General features: G+C 44.5%; 1 protein-coding gene across 1 annotated transcript; it reads left to right on the forward strand.

Annotated features, from left to right (window-relative positions):
• Positions 1 to 16,361: 16,361 nt before the first annotated feature.
• Positions 16,362 to 22,056, forward strand: LOC134388452 (tubulin gamma-1 chain-like). Its single transcript, XM_063111506.1, has 11 exons — positions 16,362 to 16,463; positions 16,746 to 16,858; positions 17,062 to 17,229; positions 17,536 to 17,604; positions 18,814 to 18,893; positions 19,315 to 19,441; positions 20,263 to 20,349; positions 20,471 to 20,620; positions 21,073 to 21,225; positions 21,309 to 21,470; positions 21,658 to 22,056. The coding sequence occupies exons 1-11, from the start codon at positions 16,415 to 16,417 to the stop codon at positions 21,853 to 21,855; spliced, it is 1,356 nt and encodes a 451-aa protein (XP_062967576.1). The 5' UTR covers positions 16,362 to 16,414; the 3' UTR covers positions 21,856 to 22,056.
• Positions 22,057 to 22,535: the final 479 nt, after the last annotated feature.

The following is a 22,535-nucleotide window of genomic DNA, read 5'->3' on the forward strand; positions in this document are numbered from 1 at the left end:
GAAAGTCAGACAAGGTACTGGGAGGAGAGCACCTGTGTCTGGGACATTAGGGTCTGAAAAATAAAGGACTCGACTTCTAGACAAGTCTGTTACTCTAAGATTGTAACGCATTCCAGAAGGACACAGAGGCCATTTGACATTCTGCTTCAGAGAAATGTACATAACGCAGGTCCTCCACAGGTGCAGTTAAGAAGGAGTTCACCATTGGCGGCTCACCATTTGTCACCAACACCACTCTTTCAAATTGAATAGAAGCCAGATTCTCATTATCAGACTTTATATTATCCAATTCTAACATTTGATAATATCAAGGCTCTTCCAATTCGAAGGGCAGAAACACATTACAGCATATTCTTATGCCATACACATAGTTAACCAACTGATGTAGCAGACACATCACTTAGGAAGGAAAAAGACCAAACCCAGACACACCTAAAATGAATCCATCGTAAGATTTTCTTTCAAATAAAACCAGAAATAAAACCTTATTGATTGTATTGCCAGGAACTCAATAGTCACCCTAAGATGCTATTAAACCACAGTCTGCTCATTGTGGCTTACAATTAACTCAAGCACCAGCTAACACTATCTAAGTCTTTAAGTACTGAAAGAAACAGGGTTATGAATTCCTAAAAGGTCAATATCAATCTTTGCAAGTTGTTATTTTATTTTTCTGCTTATCTGTATTTTCTATATTTACTACAATAAATATATTTTGATGCTGTAATGTTTAAAACCTGGTAGGGGTTATTATTTTACAAAGAATAAACTGTGTCCTCCTCTATTAAAATATTTATTAGTTTTTTCTTATCTTCCCAAGGTAGTGTGAGGAATCTGATACTGCCACATCCAGACTGGTTGGGAAGTCAATACCATGCATAACTCACTGCTTAGATTTCTATTTTATCTTGAAGTATAAGTCCAGGTAGAATACTAGGTTTCGCCATTCCATTTTCAATTCTTCATCATATATATCTGTATATACGTTTAGTCATCATCAAAAATTTTAGTGTTAAAAAGACATCTCAGGACTAGCTGGTCAGCTCACTTGGGAGAGCCTAGTGCTGATAACACCAAGGTCAAGGGTTCAGATCCCTGTACTGGCCAGCTGCCAATAAAAAAAAAGACCTCTCAATGGTTGCACAATCGAAATGTATTTAATGCCACTTAACTGTACACTTTAAAATGGTTAAAATGATAACTTTTGTGTTATGTACATATACAAGTTTTTTAAAATAGTTTTTCAAAATTTTCAACCAAGAAATGCAATGTACTTATTATGTATGTGGACCTTGAATCTCATAACCTTGCTAAACCCACTTATTAGTTCTGTAGCTATTTTTCTTTTTTCCTTCTTTTTTTTTTTTTTTTTTTGGTATATTCTTTGGGATTTTCCATGTACAATCATGTCTCCTGTAAATTAAACAGTTTTATTTCTTCCTTTCAAAAAATTTTTTTAAAAAGATATCTCCACATTAACAAAGCAAAGGTTACCAGAGTATAAATCTTTTCTCTGTACTATCAAATGCTTCTAGATAGGCTATGGAGGTGGGACCATGTCACACAGATAGGATTATTTAGATTATCTAGATTAGGGAAGACAGGATTAAAGTCACTTTGATTCCAACACGTGAGAACAGTTTGAGAACAACTTTGCTTCAACATGTGATTAACAGAAAAACACCCTGAGCCATGTGCCATTCCTGAGCCATGGAGGAACTATGGCAGAGGGACGTCAGGAAGTGCACCCAGGTTTGTTTCCAGGGTTCCTTGGTTTATTTAATATGAGCACAGGGTGATTCAGCTAGGGAGGATTGCTCCAACCTGTTTGGTCTTGGTCCATCCGGAAAACTCACTAGCTGACTTGCTTCTATCACTCATTTACAAATGGACTTGAAGCAAGCAAGGGAAGAAATTCTGACAGTTCTCACTACGGTATCCTCAGAAAAGTCATAGGCCCATCCAGACAGCTTCCACAAAGAGATTGTCTGAGACCTGCTGAGCCCTTGGGGCAATAGCCAAAGTTTTAGGCTGAACAGGTAAGGAGACAGAGGGGCAGGCAGGCTATGGTTAACAAAACAAGACATCCAGAACAAAGAGAAACCATTAAAAACTGCCAAAAGGACTTAAAATGTCCTAGATGCGCTAAAAAGCCTGGATCATCCCATTTTGTTTCTTACTTCTTCTTTTTCTTTTCTTTTTTTTTTTTAACAGCTGGCCAGTACAGGAATCTGAACTCTTGATGGATTTTCCCATTTTCAATTAAACTGCTAAATAACTATTCTAGAACTTTGGGGTGTTAATGCTTAAGCCTCAAAAAGAAGAAAAGAACTTTGGGTTGTTGATTTTTTTTTCTCCCCCTATATAAAGATGGCCGGTAAGGGGATCTAAACCCTTGACTTGGTGTTGTCAGCACCACGCTCTCCCAAGTGAGCCACGGGCCAGCCCTTGGGTTGTTGATTTAACAAACCAAAATGAGAGAGAACATGAAACTAAAACCATGTCAAGTTAATTTTTAATAACCATCTCCTAGTTTTCATTAGCCAAAGAAGCTAGGCTGGCACAGCTGGAGAGATGTATTTATAGAATAATAAACATCAGTAGAGTCAAAATGGATTAAAAATTTCAACATACATATAAAAACAATGGAAACTTTACAAATAAAGGAATAATAGTTTAATTCCAGATTTTTAAAAAGATCAATTTATTAAATATAATAACATTAAAACAGTATATAGAGGGCTGCCCAGTTAACTCAATTGGTTAAAGCTCAGCCTTGCAACACCAAGGTCACAGGTTCAGATCCCTGTACAGGCCAACTGCCATAAAAAATAAATAACAGTATGTAGGAAATATAATATCTTGCCATATTAGAAAAATCTTTTAAATTTCATCAGAAAAAACTATCTGTGAATGCATAGAAGCACAAATGACTGGGACAGCAGGATCTTCGATAAAAACTCTGACAAAAGTACCAACACAAATAGATCATGAGTTAAACAGAAATCATGTTTACTCTAAGAAGGAGAAAAAACATACAATGTTCACAATAAAAGGAAAACACAGACCATGCACAATAATACTATTATTTGTAGATGATGCAAATAAATTTTTGAAAAAGCAAAGAGCCTCGGTTTCCTCATTCATGAAAGGAAAGGTGAAATAGGTTAGTGTGCCTACAACAGGCTATAGGTGTGTTGGGTTGGACCCTGCAGCTCTGTGGCTGGAGCCTCCAGGCAGCCCCTCTGCAGCAACCTGCCTCTTTCCTTCTCTTTCCTTGGGGTATTGTACATCTTCATTTTCTATGTGAACACTATGGGGGAAAGTCTGGGAAGGCCTAATTAATAAGTGATCTCCATGTCCTGTCCAGCTCTAGCATGCTGCCACCTTACCACAATAAATCAACATCATAATGCACAGTGGTAACAAGGCCACTAGACAGAATCTCTATACAGAGGGACATAACAGATAATGGAAATGACAAAAACATCCTATCCTTCTAAAAGCTACTTTTGTGTAAGGTATATTTAAAGAATATCAAGATTTAAAAAAGTTAAACAAGGGCCGGCCTGTGGCTCACTTGGGAGAGCGTGGTGCTGACAACACCAAGTCAAGTGTTAAGATCCCCTTTAAAAAAAAAAAAAAGTTAAACAAATACGTTTTAAGGAAGGCATGCCTAGCAAAACGTGTTTCTGAGGCAGTCTGTAATGAAGGCTAAGATCATACTTTCTATGGCTGAAACTGTAGCTGTTGACAACTGTGAAAAGGACATGGCAATTAAGAATAATGTGAATATGAACTAAAGACAGTCACCGAATCCTGAAGATGCCATCATGAAATATATAAATTCCAATAAATAGTATAAACAAGTGGACACAAAAAAATGTAAAATCAAAAATTTTAAATGTGCCCCTATTCTTTCTCCAATGGATATAAAGATAGCAAAACACGATCATTTATTTTAAAAATACAGAGTGATTTCTTTCACAGAGGCTCTGGTGGCATGCACAGATTTACCTTAGCGTTCAAGTGATTCCCAAAAGAGTCTTCTCAAATGTATACTGGAGATAAGTTTTTCACTTAAAATCATCTGTGAGGCCTGGCTGGTTAGCTCAGTTGGTTAGAGAACAGCCTTGGATCCCCGTGCTAGCCAGCTTCCAGGGGGAAAAAAAAAACCAACCATAAAGTCAATTATGAGGTACATAGATTTATATATTTACACTATTCTCGCCACTTTTTAATAAGTTTACTTTTTAATTTATTTTATTTTTTTGCAGCTGACTGGTTCGGGCATCCAGACCCTTGACCTTGGTGTTAGAACACCACGCTCTAACCAACTGAGCTAACCCTTTGAAAAGTATTTAAATGTCCATAATTAAAAGTTTGAAAGTTCAATTGTGAATTTTATCTTTTTAAATTTTAAAATGTTTAGATGTTGTTATATAGAGTGACATGCATAGCTGAATCCTGAATGTGTAATTTCAGCCTGGTCAGTTATGTATCTTTTCTGTGCTCTTACTTCAATGAGAGAAATAAAAAGACTCAATTCAGCATAATGTACAGCAGGGCTCCTTAAACTTGAATGTGCATACAAATAACCCAGGGATCTCCTAAAAATGCAGATTCTGATTCAGAAGATCTGTGGTGGGACCTGAGATGTTATATTTTTAACAAGCCCCCATGTATTGCTACGATTGGTCTGGAACCATATCATGAAGAACATGGCTATAGAACCGTGGTTCTCAAACTTCAGCTGCATGAGAATCACTTGGAGGGCTTGTTAAACTAGCCTGTCAGGCCCCATCCTTAAGGTTCCTGATTTAGAAGGTCTGGGGTAGAGTGTGAAATTCTGCATTTCTAACAAGCTCCCAGGTGATGCTGATGTTGCCTGTCTGGGAACCACACTGGGAATCACTGCTGTCAAGGAAAGCGTGTTAGATTGTGAAAGCAAAAACCTGGGTTTAGCCTTAGCTCTTACTAACTGGCTCTATGACTTTATCAAGTAGGAATGCATTCAGCTGCAATCATAAGAACAACCAATTAACAAGTAGTGGTTTGTTTTTCTCACTCATTAAGTCCAGAGATGAGCGGTCCACGGCTGGGGCAGTTCTTAGGAAGTCAGCAAGGACACGTGATCTTGCTGTCTTTCTGTTCCACCATCACTAATGTGTGGCTTTTGAGCTTATGGGCACAAGACGGCTGTGTAACCAAGTTCCAAGCAGAAAGAAAGAAGCAGAGCAAACGGGGAAAGGGCATGCAGCTGCACTTGCCCTTTCGAAAAAGTTTACCGAAGAGTCCCACTCCATGACTTCTGCTTACATCTCATTGGCTAGAACTGTGGCAACCATAGGCAACTAGGGGAAACAGGTTGGATTCCCCCACCAGCATGGTCTGCCATAGAGACCTCAGACACCGACACAAGATCTTAATATAACATCAAGACTGCAGAAGCTCCCAAAAGTTAAGTACACATTTCAGCTCTCTGGACCCCACTTTCATCATCTGTAAAATGCAGGAAATGCACTAAATGTAGGCATTTAGGGCAGGACAGTTCATCATTGTATGTGGCTGTCCTGTATACAGCAGAGCATTTAGCATCTTTTTTTTTTTTAAGTTTTTTTAAACCTCCAGCAATTTGTCAGTATCAAATGCCCCTATCGCCAACCACCATCATTGTGATAAAACCAAAAAGGCTTCTGCTGGTTTGCAAATTTCTCCTGGTTGAGGTGGAGCATGGGAAGGGACTATCTTCCTGGGTTGGAAACCACTATACTAGATCATCTCTAGTCCAAAATTGTATGATCCTCTCTAGCCTCTTCACTAAAGGCTGGTGGGTGTTTGAAGACCTGGCTACACAGCAGGAGCATGCGTTCCCCACTTTCCACCCCATGGTGGGCAGACATTCTTTATCTCCTTATTGCTACTTTTATTATTTTTTTTAATCTCCAGCTATTCATCAGTTACTTATTGTTACTTTTAAACCATGACTATTCTACCTTGAAAAAAATCCCCCTTCTTTGAGGCACATGCTACCCAACCTCACCCCTTTCTTCTATTCCGATGATCTGTGTATTTCTGAATCGCTCCTCCACATTCTCCAGAGACTTTCCTCTCCACACCAAGCCTCACCTTCATTCCAGCTGGCTTTTATATGCATATGGATGGTCCTGGTTAGCCTGGCTGTTCCTTGACTTCCTCACCTCCAACACCCTTTACTTCTTCTGTACCTTACACCCACACTCTGGCCAGACTGCAGCCCTTGCCATCCCACGATCTATTCTTTAACCTTAAACTTGGCTCATTCTTGTGTCATTACTTCCTGAACCTCCATTTTCTCATTCCCTTTGCTGCACTGTTCTTCCTAATGTTAATTTCACTTGCCTACGCTATCAGCGCTTTCCTGGCTTCGCCTTCTTCTCTAAGGATGGATCAGCCCGGACATCCTGACCCATCCCTCCTTTATTTCCCTGATCTTCACTTCATCCTGCTGGTAAAAACCCGGCCCTGGTTGTAGCTGACTTTCTGCCTTCTTACTCCTACACTTGGGCAGCCCAGCAGTGCAGTCCCAAGCAGTTGCCATGACTACCAGGTGGCCTCTAACCTCCCCAACCCCTCTCCAGCCCCTGGGCTGTCCTTGTCAGCCCTCTCTTCTGTTTCTTACCTTTATCTACCTCTCCTCTCATTGTCACTCTAGACAGATAATGTCACTCCTACCTGACAGTGAAAATAGAAGCCATCAGGCAGAAGCCCCCTCAACTTCCTGCCCCCCTCCCCTCACCCCACTGAAACATTTATTTTTATCTACACTCATCCTTTCCTCCCTTTTATTGTGGGAAAGTTTTCCTTCCTGTAGTTAATCCCTCCACCTGAGCCCTGCATCCCAACAGCTCCAGCCTCCTCAGGGACCTTGGCTTTCAAAATCCCCTATCTGTCCCTTCAGTATCTCAACATGGAAGCGTCTCCTGTGTTCTAAAAAGCTAAGTTCCCCAGACACTACATTCCTACCTCTGCTGTATAAGTCTCCCTTTCTCTCCTTTACTTTAGAGCAAGGATTCTTAACTTTTTCAAACCATGGATGCCTTTGTCAGTCTGGTGGATAAAGTTTTTTGAATGAATAAAATAATATATATAGAATTACCATGGAAACCAATTATATACAATTGTGAAAATATTTTAAAATTATATGACAAGTTTTTGACATAATAATACATGTGCTTTTTAATTTTTGTGTGTCCTTTATTCATGAATTAAATAACAAGGTCTCAAAATGAGTCTAACAACCCCTGTATTTTCCAAGTAGTGATGACTATAAACAATATTTTGTAACATCTGCATGAACTGTAATATGATATAAAAATAACTGTGATTTTTACAGGTGCCAAAGTCAGAGGTATTGCCAATACTACTGAAATATGATGCCTGCAGTCATAATGGATGGAAAGGCTAAACTTTAGTAAGAGGGGAGTGAAAATAAAGATTTTTTTAAAATAATTATTTTTCCTCATCTAAGTTCAAGGATCCCCTAAATTCTAGCCGTCTTTCTCTTGGAGTGGATCTGTGGACCCCAGATTAAAACACTGGTTTAAAGTCTATACTCCAAAAAATATAAACAAAAATGAAATTAAAATAAAAAGGCCAGCCCGTGGCTCACTTGGGAGAGCGTGGTGCTGACAACACCAAGTCAAGGGTTAAGATTCCCTTACCAGTCATCTTTTAAAAAGAAAAAGAAAAAAAATCAATCAATAATAATAATAATAATAAAAACAGGGGCTGGCCAGTTAGCTCAGTTGGTTAAAGTACCGCTTTGTAAAACCAAGGTCAAGGGTTTGGGTCCCTGTACCAGCCAGCTGCCAAAATATATTAAATTAAATTAAATTATTTTTAAAAAGTCTGTACTTCCTGACTACATCCGTATCTTCCACTAATTTCTCACTTTTATGATTCCTCAAATATTTGTTAGTGTCAACTGTGTATATGGGTAAGGAACCTTTTGCAACCTGGTTTTTCCTCCATGGCCCAGGGCCACTATTCTCACCAAAGACACCAATGGTCCCCAGATTTGAAGTAGTACCTTTTTCCATCTCCATATTACTCATCTCCCTGCAGCCTCAGATGCCAAAGCATATTCTCCTTGGAATTTTCTCTTTCTTAGGCTCTGGCTGTATCCTTCCCTATGGCTATGACTTCAGCTGGGAGTTAAAAAAAAAAACAAAACAGGTCAAATAGCTTAAACCAAAGGTTAAAATACATCTCACATCTTAAGAGATATGGAGCAACTCCAAGCCTGATTAATCTGAAGGCTCAGAAGTGTCACCAGGCACCCAGGGACCTTTTTTTTTTTTTTTTTCCCCTTTTTTACTTTTAAAAGATGACCAGTAAGGGGATCTTAACCCTTGACTTGGTGTTGTCAGCACCATATCATGGGATTTCTTGGCTTCCATAACCAGGTGACCTAATTGCTATAAATCTCCTCTTTTTTTGTTTTTTTGGGTTTTTTTTTTTTTGTTATTTTGTTTTTTCGTGACTGGCACTCAGCCAGTGAGCACACCGGCCATTCCTATATAGGATAGGAACCCGCGGCAGGAGCGTCACTGCACTCCCAGCGCCGCACTCTCCCGAGTGTGCCACGGGCTCGGCCCTATAAATCTCCTCATATATACATATATATGTATATACATGTATATATATATGTATATACGTGTATATATATATGTATATATGTATATGTATCTGCATATATCTATATCCTATTGGTTCCGTTTTTCTGGAGAACCCCAATACAAGCATTTCCAGCGCCATATCCAAACATGACAACATGTAGCTGAAGAAGAGTGTCTCTTCCCATATAGTCTCTTTATTTTTAACCAGCGACACCTTCCCCAGAAGCCCCCAGAAGTCTTTCCTCACATCTCATTGGCCTGAATTGCATCATATGTCCCTTCCTAAATCAGTCCCTGGCAAGGAAATTGTTGATAAGCACTATTGGCTTGTATTAATCAGGATTTACTGTTGAACCACTTGGAGGGAGGGTGGAACGCAGAACAAAATCAGGGCTCTGCCCAAAATGAAGAGGGCAGGCGATCAGATCTTACTGGTACACACTAGTTTTTCTTCTACTTTATTGCTTGCTCCTTTGTTTTTCTTTGCCGTACAACTTTTGTTCCTACTTCTTAAGTGTTGTATCATATCAGGTTTTATTCCAGGTTTTTTCCAATCTAGAACAATCCCACACCATGCATTCTCCCTGGGAGACCCTATTCATGCTGTTAAATAAAATTTATAGGAGGCCACTGTTTTGGACTAGCCTCCTGCACTAGGCACCAGCAGACCAGACCAAACCAGAATGGAGTCACTGATGCTGGGTGCCACATAAGCAAAGTGAATTCTAAAACAGGCCAGTTTAAAAAGACAAACAAACAAACAAAACAAAAATCTGGATATTCACAGCAACCAATCGAAAGGGGCCCAATTTACCGGACCCGGCATGATACAGAAGTCCCCTCCCTTTTAACCCTGTAAGGAAAGTAACTTTGAAACAACCAATTGCTTTTTGTTCTCTGCTTCTGCTTTCCTTGGCCCTTTTCTGCCTATAAAACCAACCTCCCCTGCTCAGCTTATCAGAACACTCATTCTATTTTATAGAATGATGTATTGCCCAATTCTAGAATCGCAAATAAAAGCCAATTCAGATTTTTTAACCTAAATTTATTGTTATTTTTCTTTTTTTCTTTCTTTTTCTTTTTTTTGGCACCTGGGTGGTAAGGGAATGTACTTTTGTATTTTAGCAATGCATGTGGGGACTGGCTGGTTAGCTCAATTGGTTAGAGCACGGCCTTGTAACACTAAGGTCTAAGGGTTCAGTTCCCTGTACTAGTCAGCCGCCAAAACAATGCCTGTGATTTTTACCACCACCCAGGTACAGCAGGCTCTCCACCTAGACCTTACTTCTCCTCCAGATAGGGGTAGCTCTAGGACCCCTCGCTCCGTCTGGATATCCCTTGGGCCTCTCCAACTCCACCTGTGCCAATGTGCTCTTCCTGAATTCCTTCTGTCTCGGTAAATGGCCCTTCCTTCATTCAATGCCCCAAGACTGAAATGTGTCAGCTCAGACTCTTCCCTCTCCCTCACCCCCATGATGTGTTCCATCATCTTGAACATTGCAGAGTCTCTCCACTCAGTATCTCTAGAATCTGTACCCTCTTCTCTGTCCTTGGGAAGGGCCCTCCTCATGTCATGCCTGGATTCATGTAAGGACCTGGTTGGTAACCTTACCTCTTGTCTTGTCCTCTTGCTCCATTCCAGCATGCCTGTCTCACTGATGCCAGATCTTTCCAAAATGCAAATCTGATTCTGTCCCAGCCCTGCTCAGGATCCTTCTGTGGCTTCTTATTCCAAAGGGCATATCCGGGTCTGGTCCCTGCCACCTTCTTCAGTTCACTACGTGAAACTTTCCATGTTCACTCTAAACTCAACATGCTATCTCCAACATCTGGCCTGTGCACATGCTGCTTCTTACACACCATTACCTCTCCCAACACACACACACACACACACATAAACACACACATTTTCTCTTCCATATGCACTCAAAAGTATTTTAGTTTTGGTTTTGTCATAAGCCATGAAAGCATGCATAATGCTCTGTAACTTGTTTTTGCCACTTGTCATGTGTTGGCCACCTTTCTATGCCAATGACAGTGCTACCTTATTTTTCTCACAAGTGGCTCCTTTGTATTCCTTCATAGGGATTTACGTCATTTATTTAACCATACCTCTATTGATGGACACATGGACATCTAGGTTGTTTTTCACCATTATAAACACTGCTGCAGCAAACACTTCTGTACATATATCTTTGCACACCTCTCCTAGCATTTGTGTAGGATAGATTCCTCAAAGTGGAATTGCTGGGTCAAAGGTTTTGTCTATTTTACATATCAAGAGAACTGCCAGTTTATCCTCAAGAAGGTATCCGTTTACACTACCACTAACAGTGCATAAAAATAGTATATACTGATAACACCAAGGTCGAGGGTTCAGATCTCCATACTGGCCAGCCACCCCAAAAATTATATAAAAAGCAACCATTTCTCAACATCCTCATCAATACTAGATATTATCAATCGTTTAAATCTGTGCTCATCCAGTTTTTTGCCTTAATTTGTATTTTTCTGATTACTAGTGAGACTAAGCATCTTTTTCATATTTTTTTATGTATCATCAACTGTTTATTCCCCCTACTCATTTTTTTCTGAGTGTTTTCTTTTTACTGATTTGTACCTCCTTCCATTTTCTCCACCTGACCAATTCCTACCAGACCTTCCAGACTTGCGCCAGGTGCTACCTCCTCCAAAAAGTCTTCCCAAATTCTCTGGCCGCTCCCTGAACAACTCCCCCCACCGACCCCCACCACCAAAAGCTAAGCCCCCTATTCTGCACTCAGCGCTAACCTTTCCGCATGACCACGAGGCCTGCACAGGACCATGAGGTTTTGGTTAGCTGTCTCTACTACCCCAGCTCAAAGCAGTGTGCAGTGTATAACATAGGCGCATAATGAAAGAATGAAAGAATGAGAAAATGATCCACAAACAGGATTACTTTGAGCTTTATTTCCTTTTTCCTATTCCCTGAGAAAACAATACGGAATGAAACAGCCTGTTTTGCTCTATTTCATAACCAAAATGTGAATTTAGCACAACTCCCTTCACATAAAGAGCTTCAGTACTATGACTTCATTGTTTTAATTTTTCCTTCCCTTTATTTTGAAGTTAAATTCCTTGGGGTCTTAGGATCCCAGTCTCATGACTAGAAGCAGCTCTAATTAGCTGCCTTTTTTTTTTTTTTTAAAGATGACCGGTAAGGGAATCTTAACCCTTGACTTGGTGTTGTCAGCACCACGCTCTCCGAAATGAGCCATGGCTGGACCCAAACTAGCTGCTTTTGCATGACATGCATCGAGGCATAGCCTCACTTCCCTATCTCACACCTCTGCCTGCTCACCTCCACAAGATACCTGTGCTCCTGACATAGTGCACCAAGCATTCAGGAAAGGCCAGAAATGAAGGTGCATCCAGAAATATGTTTTATTCAACCTGGGATGTCTAATAAAGGCTCTGGACATTTAACAAACTTGTTAGTTTACAAATGCTGCATTTATTATGAGAGGCAGAGGAAGGCCTCAGACAAAAGAACACACATCCCTCTACATTATCATAACCTGGATCAGGGATCTTGGAGCCAAGCAAATTAAAGTCAACATTCAACAATCAAGCTATGGGTAAATGACCTTAAGACCTTGTATCTGAAATCCACAAACCTGGGCCTTCTGTTCAACCAAAATGATAGTTAGATCTGAAACCGAATCTGTGGGATAAGCACTTGGTTTTCTTTGTTTTGTTTTGTTTTTTGGCAGCTGGATGGTACAGGGATCAAACCCTGGCCCTTGGCATTATCAGCACCAAGTTCCAACCAATTGAGCTAACTGGCTAGCCTCTTTAAAAATAATAATAATAATAATTTAAAGCAACAACTCATTTTGCTTTTACCCTGAATAAAATATTTCATCTGCAGCAGCAGCCAAGGAATACTTCAGTTCCGATTGCATCTAGTGATGATAGTAACACTGGCTAACATGTGTCGAGTGCTTACTATGAGGCAGGCACTGTGCTAAGTGCTCATGCATCACCTCATTTAACTAATGTCAGTTGGTCCATTCTCAGCAGACATGGAAAGCACAGCGTGCTAATACCTGGGAGGATTTACAGTCAGCTCTGCAAATGTACATAAGCATCTCAGTCTCCAACCCATTTCTACAAGACTAGGAGGGCAGAGAGGAGCCTGCAGCTGGTCAGAGATGGCTTCTTTAGAGGAAACTTACAGCGCAACTTCTCCAACTCTGATAAATTCACATGTCCTAACCTGCTTGCCTATAAACTGGGATTTGAAGAAAGTTTTCCCACTTCTGGGACACCAGAAGTTGGAGCAAAGCACTGTTATTAATCACAAGAAAAGATGAAACTTAACCTGTTTCCCAAGTGCTCATAAACTGCTTAAAGCTTATTTTAAAGGAAGTAAACAGAGCGGCGAGTAAAACATGGCGGGGAGGCAAGTTTACTCTGATCCCTGAAGCCTTCTCTTCACCTGGGCAGACTCTGAGAAGGTTCTGGCAAAGCCTCTGAACACAGCCAGCTCTTGAGAAACGGTTGTGCTGGGAGAAGGGAGGCTCAAGCCTAACGAAGGAGCTGCCCCCACCCTTAAACCTCAAGAGGTGCAGCCAGACCCTCCCTGAAAGGGCGAGCCTGCGGGGTCCTCTTGGGGGACGCTCGAGCTTGTCCTGGCCAGAGGCGGGGGAAGTGAATCGGGAGGTCCGGTGGGGTGAGGGGAGAGGGGCTGCGGGGGCCGCGGTGGGGGCGGGTGTGGGGCGAGCCAGAGCCTTCCAAGGAAGCCCGGAGGACTGGGCTGCGGGAGCTGGATGGTGGCCGAGTTCTCTTAAAAAATAAATAAATAAAAATAAGGCGCGGGGTGGGGGGGAGAGAGAAAATGAAAGAGAGAAGAAAACCAAAAATCTCGTCTGAGCTTGACTCTTGGCGGTGGTGCTTTTGCCAGCGCCTCTGCAGCGGTTTCCAGGGAAAGCCTGCCAGACAGGGACAGAGGGACAGACCAGTGGAGCGGAAGAGAGGCCAGAGCCGGCTTGCAATGTTCCAGGGGGTGGGGAAGGCTGCACCGACTCTTAAATAATTGGTTCGGAGACAATTGGCCATCCTATGGAAAAGATAAAATAGATCCCTATCTCTCAGCAGGCCTCCAAATAAATTCCAGATGAACTAAAGACCTACGGGGTCTTTAAGCAAAATTAATATGGAGCTTTTGGAAGAAAACACAGAATGATAGCTGTATGACACTGGGATAGGGAAAGGTTTAACAAGGAATAAAACGTGCAAAACATAAAGGAAAAGATGGTAAACTCTACATTACAATTAAAATCTTCTCTATGACAAAAGACATCATATACAGAGTGTAAAGACAAGCCATAGACTGAGAGGAAATTTGCAACCCATATAACAAAGAATAAATCTGTAGAGTATCTTCAAATGTCTAAGAGAACCCAATAGAAAAATGGGCAATGGGATCTGGCTGGTTAGCTAACTCGGGAGAGCATGGTGCTGATAACACTAAAGTCAAAGGTTCGGATCCCTATACACAACAACAACAACAAAATATATATACATATATATATATATATATAAATAAATATATGGGCAAATAGTTTTTACAAGCAATTCACAGAGAAAGAATCCCAAAAAAGGTCAGTAACAAAAGAAAAGTCAATCAATTTCAGTTGTGATCATAACTGGAAATTTCAACTGCAAAGCCCCATTCAGCATCCACAGAAATGTTAAAAATGAACATCTGGGGGGCCAGCCTGTGGCTCACTTGGGAGAGTGTGGTGCTGATAACACCAAGCCAAGGGTTAAGATCTCCTTACTGGTCATCTTTTTAAAAACAAAAAGCAAAACCCCAGAAAGTAACAAGTGTTGGTGGAGATGAAATCAGAACAACAAATTCAGATTAAAGATTGTGTGTGTGTGTGTGTGTGTGTGTGTGTGTGTGTGTGTGTGTGTGTGTGTGTGTGTGTGTGTGTGACTAGTTGGTACAGGGATCGAAGCCTGGAACTTAGTGTTATCAGCACCACACTCTAACCAACTGAGTTAACCAGCTAGCCCAAGTTTAGAGTTCTTAATTGGCTTTTACTGTATTTGTTATTCTAGAACTGGGCAACACCTCGTTCTATAAAGTAGAATGAGTGTTCCAATGAGCTGAGCACAGGAGGTTGAATTTATAGACAGAAAAGGGATGGAAGAAGTAGAAACAGAAGACAAAAGACAGATTGGTTGTTTCAAAGTTACTTTTCTTGAAAAGGCTAAAGCAGAGGGAATTTCCTTACCTTGATGGCTAAAACTGGTATATTTAGAGATCTGGCAACTAACTCTCCTGATTCCTGAGAAAGTCAGATAAACAATTTGGTTTTGGCTTGGTGATATGGAACATTAGCAGGAGTGACTCCATTTTAGTTTGGTCTGTTGGGCCTAGTGCAGGAGCTCAGTCCAAACCTATAAATTTTATGGAACAGAACCCTTGTCCATTGCTGGTGGGAATGTAAAATGGTGCAGCTGCTGTGTTAAACAGTATGGAGATTCCTCAGAAAATTAGAGGGCTGGCCAGTTAGCTCAGTTGGTTAGAGCATGGTGTGATAATACCAAGGTCAAGGGTTCAGATCACCAAACCTGTCAGCTGGAAAAAAAAAAAAAAAAAACAATCCGGGCTGGCCAGTTAGCTCACTTGGTTAGAGTGTGGTGCTAATAATCCCAACCTCAAGGGTTTAAGGATTTGCATCCCCACACCAGCCTGCCAGGGAAAAAAACCAAACCAAAACAAAACAGAATTACCATGTCTACTACTTCTGGGTATCTATCCAAAAGAATTGAAAGCAGGGACTCAAACAGATAATTGCACACCCATGTTCAAAGCAGCATCATCCACAATAGCCAGAAGGTGGAAGCAACCCGTGTCCATTAAGGGATGAATTGATAAACAAAATGGAGGAATCCTGAAGACAGTATGCTAAGTGAAAGAAGCCAGACACAAAAGGACAAATACTTTATGATGATGCTGCCTATGTAAGGGATCTAGAGCAGTCAGATTCATAGAGACAGAAAATAGAATGCTCATTGCCAGGGACTGGGGGAGGAGGGAATGGGAAGTCACTGTTTAATGGGCACAGAGTTTCACTTTGGAAAGGTGAAACAGTTCTGGAGATGGATGGTGGAGATGGTACAGAACAATGCCACCGCATGTAAAATCATGCAACTGTATACTTACAACAAATGGTTAAAGCCGTAAATTTTATGTATACTCATATTGTAACGCAATAAACAAAAATAGAAATTTAAAAGAATAAAGTTGGCTTAAATCCAGGCCCTCAACCTAGCAGAGCCGCTCAGGTGACCCCGTTCACCTGGTCCAGCTCATCGACCTCGTCCCCGCCCCTCCCTCCCCAGCCCCGCCCCTCCCCCCTCGCCAGCCCCGCCCCTCCCCGCCCCCACAGGTTGCGACCCTGCGGCCCCCGCCGTCTCACCACGCAGGCGCGGAGCCGTGGCCAGGATGGGGCGTGGCCTCATTCTGCGCCTGTGCTGAATTCCAGCCGCCACTGCTGTGGGATAAAATGATTCCCAGGTTGGGCTCCCTGGCCTGTTGGCCTAGTGGAGGCCAACACAGCACACGCGCCAACCGAGCACGCGCGTCAAAAGACGGAGAGAGCGCGCGCTCCCCACGTCCTGCGCGCCCGGCTGCCAGGCCTCCGTCTCAGTCGTGACTCCCGCAGGGCCGGGGCTGGCGTGCCCACGTCTGAAGAGCAATGCCCCGGGAGATCATCACGCTGCAGCTGGGCCAGTGCGGCAACCAGAGTGAGCAAGCGAGCCCTGAGCCCCTCCGGTCTCTGGGTCTGCCTCTTCCCGGTCCTACCCAAGAGCTCGGCATCCACTAGTCCCTCTTTCCCTTCCATGAGTCTCCTGCCCTACTGCGTATGATGACCCAGACCGAGAGCTGTGCCTCAGCCCTGGGCTGTGATGGCTCAGAGACCCAGGTGTCTTGGGTCCACCCTTGAGTGTGACAGCCTCTGAGCCTACAGCTGGGCTCCTCAGGCCTTAGGACTCAAGTAGACTCAGGTGTCTCCCCCTCTCTCCCAGTTGGGTTCGAGTTCTGGAAACAACTGTGCGCCGAACATGGTATCAGCCCCGAGGGCATCGTGGAGGAATTCGCCACCGAGGGCACTGACCGCAAGGACGTCTTTTTCTACCAGGTGCCCCCAGCGACTTGTCCAGGGCCGGCCGTGGCCCGGGGTCCCTGAAGGGAAGGGCAGCGGCCTGGTACTGGGAAATCCGCTGGGCAAAAGGGCCAGGCGGCTGGCTTGAGGAGGGAGGGCCGGCAGGAGCCAGTGTTGGGAGGACTGGGGACTGGGCAGGTCCTAGCCGATTGGGCCCCTTCCCGGACTCCCCTTCACAGGCGGACGATGAGCACTACATCCCCCGGGCGGTGTTGCTGGACCTGGAGCCCCGGGTGATCCACACCATCCTCAACTCCCCCTATGCCAAGCTGTACAACCCAGAGAACATCTACCTGTCCGAGCATGGAGGAGGAGCTGGCAACAACTGGGCCAGTGGATTCTCTCAGGTGTCCAGGGAACCATTCCAGAGACCCTTGGGTACTCCTGCCCCAGGCTCAAGCAATCTGTGAATTTGACCAGATCAGATTGAAAATAAATGAGACAAAGAGATACCCTGACCAGAGGGACAGCCAGGGAGAGGTTTATGCAAGTTTCGAGCAAATCATTTGCAAAGTAGTATTTTGGAGTTGAGGGCTACATCTGAGGCTCTGCTTCAGGGTGGCAACAATGTCCCAGGGTAGAGCTCTTGGCGCTGAGAAGAGACACTCTACAGAACCTTTGACCTGACCCTCCCTTCCCATGTCACTAAACAGGGTGAGAAAATCCATGAAGACATCTTTGACATTATAGACCGAGAAGCAGATGGAAGTGACAGTCTAGAGGTGAGGTTCTCCCTATAGGGGTGGGGGAGACTGAAGAGTGCTGGGGAAAAAGCAGGAGGTGGCCTGAACAGGTGATGTGATGGGGAACTGGTTGCCAAGGAAACCAACCCTGTGCTGTAAGAGTTGGAATTCACAGCTCCACCCCCACCTCTGAGGAGGTGGAGGGGTTAAATTGACCTCCAATGGCCAATGACTTAATCAATCATGCCTAAGTAATGTAGCCTCCATAAAACCCCAAAGGGGCTGAGTTCAGGGGGCTTCCAGGAAAGTGAACATCTACATGCCAGGAGGGTGGCCACCCCACCTCCATGGGGATGGAAGCTCCTGCACTGGGACCCATACAGACCTCACAGTATGTATTTCTTCACCTGGTGTTTATTTATATGCTTTAAAATGTCCTTTATAATTCACCAATAAACATCAGTGTTTTCCTGAGTTCTGTGAGTCATTCTAGCAATTTTTTTTTTTTTTTTAAGATGACCGGTAAGGGGATCTTAACCCTTGGCTTGGTGTTGTCAGCACCACACTCAGCCAGTGAGCCAACCGGCCCTCCCTATATAGGATCCGAACACGTGGCCTTGGGGCTATCAGCACCGCACTCTCCCGAGTGAGCCACGGGCCGGCCCTTCATTCTAGCAAATTAATTGGACCCTAGGAGGGTGTAATGGGAACTCCATAGCTTTTTGGTTCTGGAGAATATCTCTTTTCAGCACAAGGAACTCTACCCTGGAACACTGTTGCCACTCTAGAGCAGAACCCCGTAGCTTTTTGTTTTATAGCCATTTGTCAGAGGCACATGCCACTTGCAGTTGCCATCAGAAGTGGAGGGCAGTCTTTTGGGACTGAGCCTTCAACCTGTGGGATCTGACGCTATCTTCAGGTACAGATGCTTTTTGACTTACAATGGGGTTTCATCCTGGAAAAACCCATTATAATTTAAAAATATCCCAAGTCAAAACACATTGGGTTGTGTCCCAATAAACCCACCATGAAATTGAAAACTTGTGAGTCAAACCATCGTGCGTTGGGGACACTCTAGAGATAGTGCCAGAATTGAACTGAATCAGAGGACATCCAGCTGGTGTCTGTTGCAGAATTGGTTGCTTGCTTGTTGTGTGGAGAAACCCCCCCACACACATCTAGTGTCAGTAGCGAGTTGTGAGAGTACTGTTAGAGAAACTGAGTTAGTTTCTTCCTGTATACACACAGGGCTTTGTGCTGTGTCACTCCATTGCTGGGGGGACAGGTTCTGGCCTGGGCTCCTACCTCCTGGAGAGACTGAATGACAGGTAAGCCTGTGTTTGGGAAGATGGCATTAACCCTGGTTCCCTGGGTAATGTCTTTCCTTTTAGTCACTTTTTCCTCTTGAGCTGGAAAGTCTGCCACTACCCCCTTTTGGGTCTTACGGACAGACCTACCCAAGGAACATCTTGGAAGAAATAACTTGGGGAACAGGGGATTTACTTAGGGAAGGGAAGGGATCTACAGATTTTCATGCTTGAGGCTTATCTTTTTTGGCTCTGAAGACTCAGTTCTGTCCTCACCACTTTTGCATAAGAGATTGGTGGCACTTGGAAAAGATTGGTCCCTGTTTTCCCTAGAAAATGGGCAGATGCGCATTGATGTACATCGATGTACAGAGATGGGCGGTGATGGGGGCCCTTCCAATTCGCTGTGTGCCCTCCCCTATTCCCCCTTTCTCACCCTCAGGTACCCCAAGAAGCTGGTGCAGACGTACTCGGTGTTTCCCTACCAGGACGACACGAGCGATGTGGTGGTCCAGCCCTACAACTCACTCCTCGTGCTCAAGAGGCTGACCCAGAACGCAGACTGTGTGGTGAGCAAAGGAAGAAGGAGTTGGGGGCTTTGGTCTGCCTCCCCTAGCCAGTGAGTCACATACACCCTGCCCTTCCCAAGCACCTGTCCACACAGAGAACAGAGGACCACAAAGTCATACCCTTCAATCCCTGTACAGCCAACTGCCGGGGGAAAAAAGAAGTCATACCTTATGGGCCGAATTATGAAGTAAGGTCCCCACCTCCAAGTTGCTTACAGTCCTTTTAGGCAGCAAGACTCCTAACAAAGTGAATATACCCCCACCACTACCATGTACTCCCACTTTGCCTAATTAATGCCTACTCACAGTTGAACTCTCAGTTCAAGGACCACTTTCTTAGAAAACTTTCTCTGACTGCCCAGTCAAGGTCACATTCCTTTGTGCATATTTCAGGTTGTTAACTATACTTTTCTGTTGTTTTATATGAGGGTAGTTTGGAAAAATTGAATTAAAAATTAATGTACTGTACAGGCCAGCTGCCAAAAAAAAATTGATATAAATCTTTCCATGAACTTTTTGACATCATATTTAACATCAATCTCTCCACCAGACTGTAGGCCTGATGAGGGGAAAGACCATGGCTGTTTCCTCTCCATGGTCTCTCTAGATCCCGGCACAGTGTGTGGCACAAGGGGGCATTCACATATTTGATTACTAACCTGCATAGTCCAAAAGTGTCTCATGATGCCCCAAAGACAGTATATTTTAAATGAACAAACCTGCTCCCTGATTTTAGAATTTAGCAGGGACTAAGCTAATATCTTATTTCTATGCCCCCTTTGTCCCCCAAAATGTGCTGTGACCCTCTTTTGTCCCCCCAGGTGGTGCTGGACAACACAGCCCTGAACCGGATCGCCACAGACCGCCTGCACATCCAGAACCCGTCCTTCTCCCAGATCAACCAGCTGGTGAGCACCCACTACCCACTCCTGGACTCCTTTGGACTGGACACCCTCCTTGCTGGAGGGCCATCTGGGGAAGGGAGGCTCATCCAGGCCAAAGCCTATGAAGTGACACCCCGGCCCCCAGGTGTCCACCATCATGTCGGCCAGCACGACCACCCTGCGCTACCCTGGATACATGAACAACGACCTCATCGGCCTCATTGCCTCGCTCATTCCCACACCCCGGCTCCACTTCCTCATGACCGGCTACACCCCCCTCACCACGGACCAGTCAGTAAGAGCAACCCTCAGTGGCCCAGGCCAGGCTGGACCTGGACCTGGCAGGCCCCAACCTAGTCTCTCTCTTCCCCCCACTACCCCAGGAGCTGCCCTCTGCAGCTCCCAGAGGCTCTGCGCTCAGGCACAGATCTACAGCTTTCTTGCTGACATGCTCTCTGTCTTCCCATCTTCCTGTCTTCCCTCTGCCTTTGGCTCCTGCAGGGCTTGGGTTGTATGGAGTTGGGTTTTGCTACTGCACAAGGGCACGAGTTTGCTGAGCGGAGGAGGGCGAAGACCGTAATCCTGTGGCAGAGACTCAGTACAGACCTGAATCTAAAGACATTCCCCACAGAGACCCTCCTACCCCGAGTCTGACGGGAACATGTGTTGACCGCTGTTCTCTGTCCATGAATCAATGGACTGTGCCCTGAGTGCTGGCCTGGTCCCTGTGACCCACTGTCCCATCAGGTGGCTAGCGTAAGGAAGACCACGGTCCTAGATGTCATGAGGCGGCTGCTACAGCCCAAGAACATGATGGTGTCCGCAGGCCGGGACCGCCAGACCAACCACTGCTACATTGCCATCCTCAACATCATCCAGGGAGAGGTGGACCCCACCCAGGTGGGTGAGGCCCCTCAGTTCTACCCCCTGAACCTGCAGGGCTAGAGGAGAGGCTACCATCACCATTCCTGTGCCCACCCCAGGTCCACAAGAGCCTGCAGAGGATCCGGGAACGGAAGTTGGCCAATTTCATCCCCTGGGGCCCAGCCAGCATCCAGGTGGCCCTGTCCAGGAAGTCTCCCTACCTGCCCTCAGCCCACCGTGTTAGCGGTCTGATGATGGCCAACCACACCAGCATCTCCTCGGTGAGTCTCGTAGTTTGCACCTTTTTTCCCCTAATTGGTTTCCTGATTGTGACTCACCTCTCTCCATCCCAGTTGCCCCTGCTTCCAGCTTTTTTGCTGTAGTACAGCCCAGCCTTGATTTCCTGGCTCTCTGGGCCACATTGTTTCTCAAAATTCTTTGTCACCCTTGCTTTCTGTTTACCCCAAGCTCTTTGAAAGGACCTGTCGTCAGTACGACAAGCTGAGGAAGCGGGAGGCATTCCTGGAGCAGTTCCGCAAGGAGGACATGTTCAAGGACAACTTTAATGAGATGGACACATCCAGGGAGATTGTGCAGCAACTCATTGATGAGTACCATGCAGCCACACGGCCAGACTACATCTCCTGGGGCACCCAGGAGCAGTGAGTCCCCCAGGACAAGGACCCTCATCTGCCTTATTGGTTGGGCCAGGCCCCATCTGACTGACCACCCCCTCAGAGCACAGATCAGGGACCTCACACGTCTCTTTCTCATACACACACGTACACACATTCTCTGTTGGCCTGGGGACATGTTTACTTCTCCTCTTATGAGACTATCTTTAATAAAGCAGTGGACATAAATGAAGTCACTGGTCTCTTTGAAGGCTTTAGAAACCGGGCAAGGGGATGCCTGTTCTTTTACCATCACTCTGATGGAGTCCCTCCCCATTTCTAGCATCTTCAACTCTGAGCAAACGGTCTCCCCCAGATTTTCCTTCTGCCTAATTTTGGAGAACACAGGTGGGGTTTGACCTACCTGAAATTCCTTTCCAGGGTGAATAGGCCCACAGATATTACCTTGTTCTCTGTCTGGCCCCCTTTGGATCCCAGTTGCCTCTCACAAGTCACTATATTAGGTGAACATTCCACCCGTTTCATGTTCCCACATCAGAGAGTCCTGTTGATTACAAAACCTGTGGGCCTGAGGCCACCACCCCTACCACTAGGCCCTGGGCAAGCAATGGAATCAGACCAGCTACCTTTAAGCTTCTTGCAAACAGGGTGGTGCTGGAAAGACAGTCCAGGAGATCCACTAGTTTCAGGCAGCTGGAGTCTAGGAACATC

The sequence above is a fragment of the Cynocephalus volans genome, chromosome 10, assembly GCF_027409185.1.
Source record: "Cynocephalus volans isolate mCynVol1 chromosome 10, mCynVol1.pri, whole genome shotgun sequence".
In the NCBI taxonomy this organism is placed as follows: Eukaryota; Metazoa; Chordata; class Mammalia; order Dermoptera; family Cynocephalidae; genus Cynocephalus; species Cynocephalus volans.